At 41.4% G+C, this 16585-nt stretch overlaps 1 protein-coding gene across 1 annotated transcript in view; it reads right to left on the bottom strand.

The window, feature by feature from the left end:
* Positions 1-13758, bottom strand: part of lrch2 (leucine-rich repeats and calponin homology (CH) domain containing 2) — an 86244-nt gene extending 72486 nt beyond the window's left edge. The window contains exon 1 of the mRNA XM_061739654.1: positions 13455-13758. Coding sequence (XP_061595638.1) covers positions 13455-13740 — 286 coding nt within the window. The 5' untranslated portion in view covers positions 13741-13758. The remainder of the gene's footprint in view (positions 1-13454) is intronic.
* Between the last annotated feature and the right edge of the window lie 2827 nt (positions 13759-16585).

Raw genomic sequence — 16585 nt, 5'->3', positions numbered from 1 at the left:
TTACTAAACTGTCTGAACACAGTCAGCATCTCAACTCATCTCGTCTCATCTCATCTTCAAATTTTAGGTTTTAAACCCATTTTGTGCAAAAACTAACCCTGCTCTGTTCATTGCAGTAATACTTTTTTCTGATAATTCCTAATACCTTATTATCTGCAAAGGTTTTAAAAAAAAAGGAATGGAATGAGATTTATCTTTTCATAGGTGATCAAAGAAACAAAAGCAATAGTGGAAAATGTATTTTGTTCTCTGGAGAATAAATATATCATAAATTAATTTGATAACAGTTTGCCCATTGAATTATATTTCATAAGAACAAGTGAAGGATAGACCTTTGGCTTGATTGGGATGCTGATCAATACATTTACCAATAAGAAATGATATTATGCATCATGTTAAAACTCTGCATTCACTCCATCAGATTTGTCCAGATAATCAATGTTTTGCAGCCTGAGGTGCAGCACATAATTATTAATGCAGCACTGACCAAAGATATTTCCATGAACCCTCATGTGAGCATCCACATACCCATGCTGCCTTTCCACTGCTTCTCTGTTTCCCGTAAAACAAAAACAAAGCGTGAAAAGAGCAGCCTCTATCCAAACAGGAAGCAAAGGCAAGTTTAAAAGCTCCCATGTCTTCACCTACAAATACGTATTGATCCAGCGGCTGGAAATGCGCACACCCGTATGCCAGAGTGTGTGAATAATCTGGTTTTCTGAATTATCTCTGGTTCACAAGATAATTAGAGTTCTCTGTGAGGAGCTGCACAGCTCCAGATAAACGGCGAGCTTTCAATTATTCTGCATCCCCTCACTGAAGTGTCCTGTGATTTCTGTTGGGAAGACAAACCCTGCTGCACATCTGTCCCTTCATTTCACTGATTACATCTCACTACCTCTTTTTATTTAAAAAGAAAATGTAAGTGCCATCATAGGCTTTACTGAAACCATCACTCGCTCCACCATCACTGACAGGTCTATGGAAGAGTATTAGGGCCATGCAGGAGAAAAAATATTTGAGAGTGTCGAGAAAAAGTCGAAATGTCGAGATTAATGTTGAAATACAATTTAGAGAAAAAAGTTGAAATGTTGAGAAAAAAGTCGAAATGTCGAGAATAATGTTGAAATACAATTTCGAGAAGAAGTCAAAATGTCGAGATAATTGTTGAAATACAATTTCAAGAATAAAGTCGAAATTTCGTGAATAAAGTCGAAATTTCACTTTTTTTCTCAACATTTCAACTTTATTCACGAAATTTTGACTTTTTTCTCAACATTTCGACTTTTTTCTCTGAATTGTACTTCAACATTATTCTCAACATTTTGACTTTTTTCTCGACATTTGGACTTTTTTCTCAACATTCCGACTGTTTTCTCTAAATTGTATTTCAACATTAATCTCGACATTTCGACTTTTTTCTCGGCATTTCAACTTTTTTCTCAAAGTGCATAATGAAAAAAAATCTTCCTCCTCTAAAATATTTTTTGTATTTTTCTCCTGCCTAGCCCTAATATTCCGTACAGGTCACTGTTCAGTGCAAACAGATTAAAATAAAGGATCTAAATCAGTTGTTTTTTATTCAAATGGGATTTTAAGGCATTTGTGAACATGAGGGAACCTTACGCCCCTGCAGTAAGAAGATAATAAAGACAGAAATTCTGTCTACATAAAGTCTCACTGTTGACGAAAGAGTCCTAAAAAGATCAGCATGCTGGGGCCCGATCTCTGATAGCCGTTAGTAAGCAGAGAAACACACCATGAGACAGTCAGTGGCACAAAGGGAAAAGGAGTCAAGAGGTTAAGAGAAACAGAAATTACCACACGGGGAAAGACCAAAGCTGAGGTCACAGGCTATAGTTGCTCCATTAAGAGTTCTTTTCCTTCTCCCTAAGGCGTGGATGATGTAAGTCAGCTGTACAGACGATCCCCCACCTCCCTCCTGCCCCACAACTGGGGACTCTGCTGCAGCAGAGGAGCCGTGAGGCCCGGTGATAGTGAGATGGGGAAGAGGGGAGGGGGCGGTCTTTGTATGCCTGTCCCTCTCCATCCCAGCGTTCTCCCTCCTCCCTTCCAGACCGTGCACCATCTGCAGGCCGCAGCAGGTCTCTAATCCACCTGCTGGCTGCCCAGAGCTCCCACAGGCGAGGCCTGCCAGGCAGAGCACCACTCCATCAATGTTCTACCACACCGCGCTCAAACACTATAACCAGTACTCGAGTTGTAAAAAAAAAAATCAGGGGGTATGGTGGATTTTATCATATGGGGACAGATAATTTGTGCTGATTACAAATAGTATAATATATTACAAATAATAGCAGTGACCAAAACACCTGCAGAAATACTGCAGGAATGACATAGCAGCAGTTAAATGCAGCCTTCTGTAAGCTTTAAATATCCACTGGGCTTACATCAAATACATCAAAACACAACAATAAAAAACAGTTTTCTGAACTTATCAATATGCTTCTGTCCTTCACAGGATAAGTAAAATGGATCACTGCAAAAACTCAAAATCTTAACAAGAATATTTGTCTTATTTCTAGTTAAAATGTCTCATTTTAGTAAAAAAATCTCATCACTGGAAAAAAATTTCCACCTGTTTCAAGTAGATTTTCACTTGAAATAAGTAGAAAAATCTGCCAGTGGAACAATATTTTTTTGCTTGTAATAAGAAGATAAATCTTGTGCCACTGGCAGATTTTCCTACTTATTTCAAGTGAAAATTTACTTGAAATACCGGTAGGTGAAAATTGTCAAATAAGTTGTTTTTCTGGTGATGACTCTAAATGTTGAAATAGCAGTAAAACCACATTCATTGATGAAATGACATAAGGGATGGAAAGGGGGGATGGCAGTTTTACAGGGGGGATGATTTGGACCGTTTTTATTTCAGGGGGGATGCCATCCTCCCTCATCCCCCCTCAACTCCAGTACTGACTATAACAGCTATTCATTTATGTTGGGAGTGCAGATGATGCCGGGGCTTCCTGTGACACGGCAAAAGCTACAATAATAGATACCCTGCTGGAGAAAATTACAGGCTCTCAGGAAATATTGAAGATTACTGCTGGAGGGAAAAAAAAGAAAGGAAGAGTGAATCACATTCAGAACAAAAACAGAACATAATCTTTTATTTTTAAACCTCACCAAACAGTGGCTTTGGCTTAATGAGAAAAGGGAAGATGCGTAAGATAAATAAGATGTATTGGGGTTAATTACTCCCACCCTTCAGCAGATGTGACCGCTGTGCCTGGCTGGCATTTTCTTGGGCGTGGTCTGCTTTCTGATCAACAAGGTGCCCTCGGTGAGATTAGTACATGCTCAAACCAGTTCTCTACGTTTTTCTATGTCATTTCCAGACAGGAAAGGTGTTCATGTATGAAAGTGGTTGAATGGTGGCTCAGGTTTTCTTACTCAGCTTTGATGCCAATCACTTGGGGGCTTGCTGGCAAAAAGCAGCAAAAATATTTCTGCCAATGATGTAAGAAACATTTTCTTTAAAAAAAAAAAGAAAAAAATATATAATATTAAATATATATATATATATATATATATATATATATATATATATATATATATATATATATATATATATATATATATATATATATATATATATATATATATATGTATATAAAATAAATATATATTATATATATTATATATTAAAAATGCATATATATGCCTTAGGTTCTTACCAACATGGTATTAACTCTTAATATATATGCAGACAAAAAAAAGAAACATTTTCTTTTTGTTTTTCTATTTTCCTTCTTGACTACAATTCTTAAAACTAGGCTTTTTAAATTTTCTTTTAAGTTTTTTCAATGTAAACATTTTTACATTTAGCCTTAATGCGCAACAAAATCAACACAAATCTTTCATCTAAATCAATAACTTCGTTAACGTGAATTACATTCAAATCAGCACAGCTTCTTTGATATGATGCACAAATTGTCTGATTTTTACTGGAGAAGATAACTTGTCAAGAACAGATCATCTATTGAGCATACAGTACGTGCTGAGCGGTTGGCATTTTGCTCTGCTATGAACAAGTTACTCCTGCCGTTCACCATCATGTCTTCAAACTTGGTTTTTAACTGATTTTCAGACAAAGCTGTAACATGAGAACTGCAGCTGTTTGTCGCTGATTCTACACTGCAACAGGCAACATGTTTCAACATGATTCATTGATAGAAAGAAAGATCATGAAACACACTTTATAATACTTGTTCTAAGGCTAATGGCCAATGTGAGGCTCCAGGGCGTCAGGGGAGCAGGGGAGACTTTCTTTTCCTGTACCGACTCACATATAGAGAGAGGGACCTACTTCAACGGACCTCCAGGAAATGGACATAGAGGTTAATGTCTGGAAAACTTTTTGTATAAATACCTGATGGCACTATTATCTGGACAGAAAACTGGACCAGAACCTCGGTCACTGTCTGCAGGGAGAGGAGCTCAGAATCTGCACCTTTTCCTGCAGGAGCCTCGGCCTGTCTATTGGCGCTTTTCCACTAGTACCTACTCAGCGCGACTCGACTCGCCTCAGTTTTTTGCTTTCCCACTAGGGGTCTAACGTACCGAGAAGATACTTTTCTGTAACTACTCTGCCGAGGTTCTAAGCGGCTGAGTCGGCTGTATCTGACATCATCACACTACAGGCCACCGATTGGTCGGGGGGTTGGAGTCAGACGTCTGAGTCAGGAGGAGAAAATCAGAGAAAGAGACTCTGACTGCGGCTTCTTGTTCATTTTATTCAACCAGCAATGGCAGCAAAAGTCTGTGTCATGATCCAACTCTGAGGTGCAGATGTTCATAAACCTGGTGCTGAGGAGAGAATTAAAAAGGGACCTAGACGGGTGATAAGGAACGACCAGATCTACCAGGAGCTCTGTCTCTTCATAGCTGCTCACGGCTCCAGCTGACTTTTCAGCAGCACCGAGACAAGACAAAATAAATTAAAAAGCGTTGCTGCTTGAAGCTTCTTTCACTCTCATTTTTTAACTTGATATCAAACACAAGCCACAGACCCAGCAGCACATCTATCATCTCCTCCAGGTTCTACATCTTTAGTGTTGTTGTCTTCCCTGTTTAGATCACACAATCTAATACGTCACAGCAGCTTCACTCCAACCTCCTACTTCTGCTCCAGGTGTTGAATTGTTATGGAAAAGAAACCAGGCCGAGTTGAGATGAGTAGAGCTGAGTAGGTTCTAGAGTAGGTTCTAGAGTAGGTACTGGAGTAGGTTCTAGAGTAGGTTCTAGAGTAGGTACTGGAGTAGGTTCTAGAGTAGGTTCTAGAGTAGGTACTAGAGTAGGTTCTAGAGTAGGTTCTAGAGTAGGTTCTAGAGTAGGTTCTAGAGTAGGTTCTAGAGTAGGTACTGGAGTAGGTACTGGAGTAGGTTCTAGAGTAGGTTCTAGAGTAGGTTCTAGAGTAGGTACTGGAGTAGGTTCTAGAGTAGGTTCTAGAGTAGGTTCTAGAGTAGGTACTGGAGTAGGTTCTAGAGTAGGTTCTAGAGTAGGTACTGGAGTAGGTTCTAGAGTAGGTTCTAGAGTAGGTACTAGAGTAGGTTCTAGAGTAGGTTCTAGAGTAGGTACTAGAGTAGGTTCTAGAGTAGGTTCTAGAGTAGGTTCTAGAGTAGGTACTGGAGTAGGTTCTAGAGTAGGTACTAGAGTAGGTACTAGAGTAGGTTCTAGAGTAGGTTCTAGAGTAGGTACTAGTGGAAAAGCGCCAACGTATGGGGCACCACACTGGAGATCTGTGATGACCCGCTGGTCCCATCCTCTATGCAAGGGCGTGTTTGAACAAAAACAAGGTATCTCCAAACATCTGTAGAAAGCTATTCAGCTCTGTCTTGTGAATGGAGCTGGACAGTTTCAACACAGTGGAAGAGAAGAGGAGAGGAGCAACATCTCTCAACTTCTGTATGAGCATCTCTGGAGGCCAGAGCAGCACGTTCAGCAAAAAAGTCAAAATGATAGAAAGATCCACCGCAGAAGATCCCTCCTTCCAATTACTTTCTTATGTAACCCTTCTCTATTTCTCTTTATCAATTCATTTTCATGCTTATTTGAGCTGATTATCATTATTATCTCTTATTAATATTTAAAGTTATTATTGCTTTATTATTATCAAAATGTTTAACTGCAATATCATTAAAATAATATGAGATTCCTTTTTTGTTTGGAAAAATCTGGTCTGGAAAACCACAAAATAAACTGAACAAAGAAAGAAGCTCACTACTCTGGAATCTTTTGTTTGTTTTGTTTGTTGTTTTGTTTCAGGTAGCATTCATATGGCTGATTGGCCCCCGAAATAAAACTAAAAACAAAAATAGCTTCTTTTTTTTATTAAGATCTGATATGTCCTAGTTGGTGTCTGTTCAAAAATAAAGCACAATGCGTGAGTGTTGAGCCTCTGCAGCGTCTGCTCCTCTACACCAGTTCACCATCAAACGATCAGAGAGGAGCGGCTCTCAGGAGACGCACAGAGCTGAGAAATGACAAGATTAACTCCACCGTGATGGCAAAAAGAGCCAGACTGACAAAGCTTTTCAGATATTAAGTTACCAGCTGAAATGAATGCTCCGCTAGCTAAAAATAAAGACAGCGATGCAGGATCTCACAGTAAGTTAGAGTCTCAAAGTGATTAATGCTGTCCTAAAACATTGGCTTGGTACCCAAACATGATTAAATGAAAATCTGAGCACACTGTTGCATTGTAAACGCCGGTCTTCTTGGCGCCTGAAAGTTGTCCTTCCTTGCTCTTGAGTTTTAAAGAACTTTGGCACAGAATATTTACACTGGTTGATTATTAAATCCAGGAATGTCGGCTGGATGCTCGTCCTGCTGTTTTCTCTTTGTCGACATTCATTCAATCTTCCCTTCATCGTGAGCGTTAGTTATATTACATCCATTCTGCAATCATTGCCACTGTGCAACATGACTGGCTCACAGATAACCAGATCAAATAAGTGCCTATTTAGACTTTTTATTGTGTTGTAATTTCAAAATGGACATAATTAAGTGATAACTGAAGGAGGTGGAGCACTGCGCTCACTTGAGTTACCTTCATAAATGTTCACTGAACCTCTCCCCGATTATACAAAAGTGTGCGTAAGAGAAAATGATGACAGTCAACACCCGTTGTTTTACACGCATATGAAGGGAAAATAAACTAAAACTCATGTGTGTCCCAAGAACAAGAACCAAGTTACTCTGCTCCTCACCGGTGGAACAAACTTCCTGTAGACCTGAGGTCTGCTCCAACTGTAGATCCTTTAAATCAGGCCTAAACACATTACTGTTAAATTAAATACTTACCTGTGTCAGTGGTTGACATTTCCCTCAGTTTGTTTCTCTCTTGCCCCGCCTGTGTCCCATCTGCCCTGATTGTCTGCACCTGTGTCTCGTTATCCCCTGTGTATATCTGGTCTTGTCATTCCCTTGCTCCTTGTGGTTCCGTGCTGTGCTTCCCTCCATGTGTCCTGCCAAGTTTGCGCTAGTTTTTTTTATCCCTGTTCCTGTGAGTTTTGATCCTGCCAAGCAGCACTTTTGATTTTTGGTTCTTGCCTTTTTTTTGTGGAGTCCTGACAACCTGCTGTACTCTACTGCCCTTACTTTTTAACAACTTGTGCTTTTTATTATTTGACCTCTTTTCTTATCATTTTATTTCATTTTATTTATTATTTAAGCATACTCTTAAATTAAATACTTATGATTTTTGAAAACCGCGCAAAGTAACACTAGTGATGGATAAGCCCTGAATGCAGGCATTGTGACGTAGAATTGTCAAATTGATTTAATTCACTGCACGAATCGGCACAGATTACTTTGTAATACTGTATTTGACCCGGTCTTTGTACATTTTGACCGTATAGAAAGGTAATTCTTGGCAATGTAAGAATGAGATGTACCTGATGTAAAATGTGTAGATAGATAGATAGATAGATTTATTTTATTGTACCCTTGGGTAAATTAGATTTACAGTGAGTGCTTCCTCATACAATCTAAAACCATACACTCAACAACACAGGATAAGATAAAGTGATGACAGTGCTTTGGCTAAAAGAACAAAGAACAAGAAGGACGGCCCCAAGATAAGAATCAAGATAAGTTAAAACATCAGTAGATAAAAACACTAAAATATTCAAACCAAGCCAAAGGATAAAAAATGTGCCTTTTCATAAAAACAAGATAAAGGAAACAAAACAAAACATAAATACAAAATTATGTTGCAGTTCCCTCACTTATTAATGGCACTGATGGCTGTTTTTGTAGCGTTTGGTTTTGCAAGCAGGAACCATGAACCTCCGACCTGATGGGAGCAGCTGAAACTCACATTTAAGAGGGTGGGAGTTGTATTTTAAAATAGAGCCAGCTATCCTCTGTAACTGGTGGAAGCTGAGACTCTCCAATCAGCTTGCTCGACCATTTCACGATTTGGTTTAAACAATTTTTGTTTTTAAGGGACACATTTCCAAACCATGAATCAAGACAGAAAGATAAAACTGATTCTATAAAAGCACGATAAAACAAGATCAGCATGGTCCATGTTAAAAGTGGACAGTTTTCTCAGACAAAACAGGCGCTGGCGTCCCTTTTTGTCCACAGCTCGACAGTTTGCCTCAAAAGTTCAGTTTTTTGTCGATGACAGTTCCCAGATATTTATATGTGCTGACACACTCCACTGTCTGACCCTTTAAAACTGTAACCTCTTGGTTGGGAGCACTTTTTTTGCGAAAGTCAATGATCATGTCTTTTGTTTTAGAAACATTCATTTCAAGAAAAGACTAACTGCACCAGACAAGGAAATCATTGACAACTGGGCCGTGGCTCGTCTCATTGTTTTTCAGCAGGCTGACAATGACCGTATCGTCAGCATACTTTAAATATGTAAACATAATGTGTTTGCTCTGAACTCCTCCAGTTACAGTGCAGCAGATATCGTTTACACTTCTCTTTACAGTGAGTATAACAAAGACATGCTAACAGCCCAATAGGAAGCCCCTGACACTCTAGCATGTGTGTACCCTCAGGAGAGCATATTAGCAGACAAGGGCATGCTGGGATATGAACCTGGACATCTGCCTAGGTTGATGCCACATGCACAAGGTCAGAGCAGCCTTGCAGTGCTCCCGCACTTTCTCCTGGGAACACCAACTGACTGGAGACTAACTGCCAGGAGGACAATGCAAACAGACACCCTGGTGTCAGTCCACCGCTCCGCTGCTGCTGATCATTAGATGCTCTGTGTGAACCCCCCTCACCTTCTAAGACCACCAATAGCGTGGACTGAAAGCAACGCCACACAAGGACCCGAACCTGCCACAGCAGCTGCTTCTACTCTGCCATCATCCAGTCTGTTCTCTGCACCTCCATCACTGTCTGGTTCGGATCGGCCACCAAACTAGACAGACACAGACTGCAACGGACAATTAGGTCTGCAGAGAGGATAACTGGGACTAACCTCCCATCTATCCAGGACCTGTACCGGTCCAGGACCAGGAAACGGGCAGGTAGCATCTCTGCAGACCCCTCACACCCAGGACACAGTCTGGTTGAACTCCTCCCCTCTGGACAGCGCTACAGAGCTCTGTACGCTAAAACCTCCGAACACACAGACAGTTTCTTCCCCCAAGCTGTTGCTCTGATCAACTCTCATCACTCATAGAGTCTCAGAGAAATCAATCACCGTGCAATATGCTGTAACAACGCACCTCCCAATAATCTAATCATATCTACCTCATACTGCTGCACCTTTCACTTTTTTAATTGTATATATGTTAATAAGTGCCACATTTGTTTATTTACTGTACATTTGTTATTTACTGTTGCTACTTTTAAATCTGGGTACAGTGTGCGAAATAACCAGAGTCAAATTCCTTGTCGGGCAATGTTCAAACTTGGCCAATAAAGCTGATTCTGATTGTGATTCTGATTCTAGGAACTACAAGTAAACCTGCACTCTGAGAGCGGAGAGCTCTGTTAGGAACATAAGGCACTATCAGGTCTTGCAAATATTCAGAGTGTCAGAGAATCAATCACCGTGCAATAATAATAATAATAACAACAATAATAATAACACAATCATATGCTGTAACAATGCACCTTTCAATAATCATGTCTACCTCGACTGCTGCACCTTTCACTTTTTTTAAATTGTATATATGTTAATAAGAGCTGTCATTTGCCTATTTACTGTACAGTGAACGAAAATAACCGAGTCAAATTCCATGTCTTGTTTGACCTGACTTGGCCAAATAAACATGATTCTGATTCTGATTCATAGTTCATGCTACACAACACAAAAGAAACTCCAGAGGCTGGACCAAAAAACAGAGATAATTACACAATGAAAGGTGGCTGTCCTTTGGTGTAGTTGAACTTGTAAAAGTAAATGCCCCCCTCACTAAGCAGCACTGTAACCCAGTGTTGTGGCCAATGTGGACAATGGTTCAGTCCTGTGTTGATCTCACTTTGCACATTTGAAAGTGTGACTTCCCTCGGTCACACCCTCTACTCAACCAGCTGTGATGCAGATGTGACATAAATTGCAGCACTCAGTCCCCATCAACGCAAATTGATCAAATTATATATATGATTAGTGTAAAAGTTAAAAAAGATTTAAATAAATTCCAGCTGGTTCAGAACAAGGCCTTGTTCTCCAGTGTCCATATAACACCAGTATCAACAGCAGCCACTTCTGTTTGTGAATGCTGCACTTCTGTTTTCAATATGGAAGGTTTTAAAATCCAAAACTCCATTATATCAGTACAATCAGTTAAGACACAATCTAGAGTCGTATCCATACGCCACTAGACAGGCAACAAAGGGCCGGTTTTCACTTCCTAAGTCAAACACTAATTTTCTGAAGCATACAGTAGAATATAGATCAATGAAATCATGGAATTCTTTACCACTATATGACTAAATTAACACAGAAATCAATATTCAAAAAGCAAATGAAGAAACACCTAGGAATATCATAGTATAGGATACCATACACACACACACACACACACACACACACACACTTATACAGATACATATACATACTGGACAGGGTAAGGTGTATTTTTGATCTGATTTTCATGGACTAGATTATGTTTTTCTGTATATTGGAATGTTTAATGTATGTTATTTTTTTTTTGCTTTAAGATAATGAATTACATGTACGGTAAAGTTTAATATAGGTTTGTTGTGTTATTTCGTTTTTTTTCTTTATGTCTTGTTTTTAACTGTATTGTTTTTTAACGTAGACCCCAGTAAGACTAGCTGTGTTTAGGGCATAGCTAATGGGGATCCTTACAAATAATAATAATAATAATAATACATTTTATTTATATATTGCTTTTCAGGGCACTCAAAGACGCAGAAAGAAATAGAAAAATAAACAAACGTTAACGTACATCCTCCTGGCTGATTATTTCACCAGCAACGTTCTGAAATCCTGCTGTGCTCCCGCTTTTCAGGCAGGACTGGATATGCTGTTAGTTTTATTAGATGTCTTATTTCAGCTGACTCAAAGAATCCTCCAAATAAGTTGATGATCCGTTAAGAACATTGTGACGTTATTTATCAGCAGCAGGAGCATCAGCGTACAGGTTTGTGTAACGCTGATCATGCCTGCAGGGAATGCTTCATCAGCGGGTGTCATGGGTAGTTGCAAATATCTTTGCTTCTTGTATTACTCCTGTGTTTATGTCTGTCAATTTCTGTTTTAAAAAACAGTCTGCATAAAGGCTAAAGAAGCACACCAGAGGCTTGTCATGAGCCGCATGTGATAAAGTGCTGCCATATGGTACGTGGACACATCTGAGGAGAGCCTCACTCTGAGATTCAGCATCTCATAGATGTCTGTGATAACGGCTGACAATGATACATAATGAACAGAGGTGGGTAGTAATGAGTTACATTTACTCCGTTACATTTACTTGAGTACGTTTTGGGAAATTTTGTAATTTTAGGAGTAGTTTTGAATCACTATATTTTTTACTTTTACTTGAGTAGATTTGTGAAGAAGAAACTGTTACTCTTACTCCGCTACATTAGGCTACGTTGAGCTGTTACTTTTCTTTTATCCCTTTTATCCGCGTACGCGTCAATCTCATGACATCACTGAGTGATTCTTTGGGAAATATGTTTGTTTTTGCATGTTTTTTCACATTTACACAGACTCAAACACACACAGAGTTTCTATGAGTTCATGTTTGTTCTAGTTCTGCCTGGTTAAAAAAGAAAAGTACAAAGGCTTGAAATTTTGTGCTACTTGTGCTTAATTTCTTTTTTTATTCTGTTTTTATTTTATTTATTTTATTATTTATTAAAATACTTGAATTTACTTTAAGATTATTTTAATTTAAGCTATTTTTTATTCATTTTAATTAATGTTATTATTTTATTGATTTAATTTGCCTGAAGATGATTATTTTGTACTTTTGTCTGTTTGAATGGTTGTGTTAAAAAAATAAATCAGACGTTACTCAACAGTTACTCAGTACTTGCGTAGTTTTTTCACCAAGTACCTTTTTACTTTACTCAAGTAATTATTTGGATGACTACTTTTTACTACTACTTGAGTCATATTATTCTGAAGTAACAGTACTTTTACTTGAGTACAATTTTTGGCTACTCTACCAGCTCTGATAATGAAGCAGTCTCACTATTCATTCATTCCTGTTTTTAAAGATTGCATTCCTGACTCCCAACTATAGATGCTCTGCCACCCAGGGCTTGCAGGGACAGGACTTTCTCAAGTATGCAGATTTGTGTGTGAAGTCAGGTGAGTCCCAGAAAGCCCCAGTATCATAAAACTTATGATGTGTGACCTGGCGCTGATCACAGTCTCCATGGACGGCTGGCCCCTGGTGCCCTGCAGGGTCAGGTCACCTTCTAGGGAGAATCATTCAAACACTCCAACGAGCAGCTAAGCAGCAATCAGACTGCACTTAAACCTCATCAGACAAGCATTTCTGTCTCCTGACAGGATGTAAACTACGTCAGCATGTAAACCGATGCCGACAGGGAGCTGGGGGGTGAGGCTGTGAAGACACCCCTTTGTCCTAAAAAACAAGCATCCGTGTGCGTGTGTGCCCACTACAAATGCTATTCAATGATCAATGGATCATACAGGCCAACAGGTCCCTTCATATACATGGTCAGCTGCCCCCAAACCCCCCCACCGCCCCCCCCACCGCAGCTCCAGGCTGCCTGGGTGCGCCTGGTGCGCCTGGTCATGCGTCTCCGGAGGGGGGGGCGCACAACAGCAGCAGGTCTGGGGTTTTCATAGTGCTCGTTCCCGATCAGCCCACTGCGCCCCATATGCATCCCTCCCATTCACATCCATGCACAATGCGAGGATCCGCGGGCGCATCCCCCCTGCATCCCCCCTGCATCCCACCTGCATCCCCCCTGCATCCCCCGTGCACCCCCCGTGCACCACCCACCTGCTTGTGTGGTGTCGGTCAGGTCGTAGCTCATCCCCGGGTACTCCCTCAGCCTCCGGCCGCTCAGGTTGAGGATGCCCGAGCACGCAGCATCCTCCAGAGCCCGGTCCAGGCTGCGGGCCGGGTGGTGCTGCTGGGGCTGGGGCTGGTGCGGCTGGTGCGGCTGCGGCTGCGGCTGCTGGGGCTGCGGCGGCCCGGGGCCCGGGCTCCACGGAGGTCCGCTGGGGTAGTGATGATGGCTCTGCAGAGCACTGACAGCTCCCACGCCTCCCTGACCAGACGCCATTTTCGTAAAAAAGAAATGACGGCACTCTCACGCTCTTCTCACAATAATAACAGCGCACAGCGGCAGCTCCTCCGCCCATGCGCACACAGGCCGCGCTCCTGGCACGGCCCGCTGGGGGGCGCTGGTGCTGCTGATGCTGCTGGTACTGATGCTGCTGGTACTGATGCTGCTGGTGCTGCTGATGCTGCTGGTACTGCTGCTGGTACTGCTGATGCTGCTGGTACTGATGCTGTTGGTACTGATGCTGCTGGTGCTGCTGGTACTGATGCTGCTTTTTTTTTTTTATTAACATACAGTGCAAACAACGACAAAAGACAACATATGTGTGTGTGTGTGTGTGTGTGTGTGTGTGTGTGTGTGTGTGTGTGTGTGTGTGTGTGTGTGTGTGTGTGTGTGTGTGTGTGTGTGTGTGTGTGTGTGTGTGTGTGTGTGTGTGTGTGTGTGTGCGTGCCGTGTGTGAGTGTAAATAAGATGATGAAAATAGATACATAAATTGAGAATATTAATTCAAGAGTAAACAAATACATAATTATCATATAGAGTGGTGTAGCACGATATCATATAAATATAGCATAATAATATAGTAATATCCTAATATAACATAATTTTTATAAAATATTATAACATATAACCAAATTATATCACCATACTATTATATATAACAATATGATAATACTATTGTATTGTATTGCATGTTCTCCCCGTGCTTGCGTGGGTTTTCTCCGGGTACTCCGGCTTCCTCCCACAGTCCAAAAACATGCATATTAGGTTAATTGGTGATTCTAAATTGCCCGTAGGTGTGAGCGTGAGTGTGCATGGTTTGTGTGTTTATACGTGGCCCTGCGATGGACTGGTGAGCTGTCCAGGGTGTACCCCCTGCCTCTCACCTGAAAATAGCTGGGATAGGCTCCAGCAGACCCCCGTGACCCTGCAAAGGATAAAGCGGGTATAGATAATGGATGGAATATGATAATACTATAGTTTAACATCCCATGAGATTTCATAACTTAATATAATAACATGAAACAATATATCATGATAATGCCAGGAATGATTATTAGAGTTAGAATTGGTCATTTATGTTTTGCAATGGGGGGTGAGGTCAGACCGGGGCGTCAAGGAAGCGAGCATGAGGCCCCCACCAGACTCCAGTTGCCCGACCGGGAGCCCCAGCAAGAGGCAAGTAGGACGGCAGTGAAAGGAAACCCCCCCTCCCTTTTTTATTTTAAGTATATCTTTTTTTTTTTCTTTTTCCCTATTCCCCTTCTGCACCTCTCACTTAAAAAAAAAATTATATTTGTTATTAAGAGCTATCATTACCATGTCTACCTCAGTCCTGCTGCACTTTTCACTTTTTTAATCGTATATATGTTAATAAGTGCCACATTTGTTTATTTACTGTACATTTGTTATTTACTGTTGCTACTTTTAAATCTGGGTACAGTGAGCGAAATAACCAGAGTCAAATTCCTTGTTGGGCAATATTCAAACTTGGCCAATAAAGCTGATTCTGATTCTGATTCTAGGAACTACGAGTAAACCTGCACTCCGAGAACGGAGAGCTCTGCCAGGAACATAAGGCACTATCAGGTCTTGCAAATATTGCTGAGCTAAGCCGTTTTGGGATTTATACGCAAGTAATAACATTTTAAATTGGATTCTGAATTTTATGTTTATTTGTGGCTATGAGTGTGTGTGTGTGTGTGTGTGTGTGTGTGTGTGTGTGTGTGTGTGTGTGTGTGTGTGTGTGTGTGTGTGTGTGTGTGTGTGTGTGTGTGTGTGTGTGTGTGTAATAAACCAAACAAAGCTCCACCTGAAGTGTATCTATAGTGGGGGAGGGGGGGGGGCAACCCTGCCACCCGCAAGACCAGAGGCCGTCACGGAAGAACCCGGAACCCAGGCCACCAGCAACCCCACAGAGGGGAGAAGTAGGAGGGAGGCAACCCACCGCCTGCGAGCACCCCCCCCCCCCCCGGCGGCGGGGGAAGAAGCAGCCAGGGATCCCGCGGTGGACCGCGACCCAGGCAATCCCCGGCCACCCGGTCCAGGCCGGACACGTGGCCAGGAGGCCCTCACCCTTCAGGCCAACGTTTAAACATAATTGTTACTTTTATACAACGTGTTTGAACAAATTCCCATCTGGTTTGACCTGACTTGGCCAAATAAACATGATACTTATTCTGATTCAGAAATAGCCCCTTGCTAACAAAAATCTACCACTGGTCATGGCTACTTCTGCTCAAATCAATCTTGTTTAACGATTAAACAAAAAAAAAAAGTCACACAATAAATTACCACAAGAAAACACTTTAAAGGAGCATGGGGCAGGATTTATGAAAAAAATTCGTATACGTTTTAAGTTTTCTAGTAATAATGTCAGATGAAGCGTTCCAAACCAAAACGAATGAGCCCTCTAGTGTATCTCTCCTTTGCCTTGAACAGGCTGTGTGCTGCAAAATGTGCTGCAATTCTGGGCCGGAATTTCCTGCGCTGTCCTGCGGATGTGACGTCACATGACGCTGCATGTGCGTTCTCCCCGTTCTCCCGTGCCGGCTTCACTGTTGGCTGCAGTACCCCCAACGGCCGTCGTGGTGAAGGGTGGCGCTAGAGAGTCTCATTTCTTAAAAGGAGCCTCAAGCTCCTTTAAGATTAAATTTTGCATGGAAAACTAAATTAGTTATTTAAAGCGAGTCTGCCTCCGTCATGAAAGGAGGGGCGGGGCTTCAGTAGAAGGGGCGGGGCAGCAGTAGAAGGGGCGGGACTTCAGTAGAAGGGGCGGGGCAGTAGCAGGAGGGGCGGGGCTTCTGTAGAAGGGGCGGGGCAGTAGCAGGAGGGGCGGGGCTTC

The sequence above is a fragment of the Cololabis saira genome, chromosome 14 (genome assembly GCF_033807715.1).
Source record: "Cololabis saira isolate AMF1-May2022 chromosome 14, fColSai1.1, whole genome shotgun sequence".
Taxonomy (NCBI): Eukaryota; Metazoa; Chordata; class Actinopteri; order Beloniformes; family Belonidae; genus Cololabis; species Cololabis saira.
This window is presented reverse-complemented; position numbering and strand designations above follow the sequence as displayed.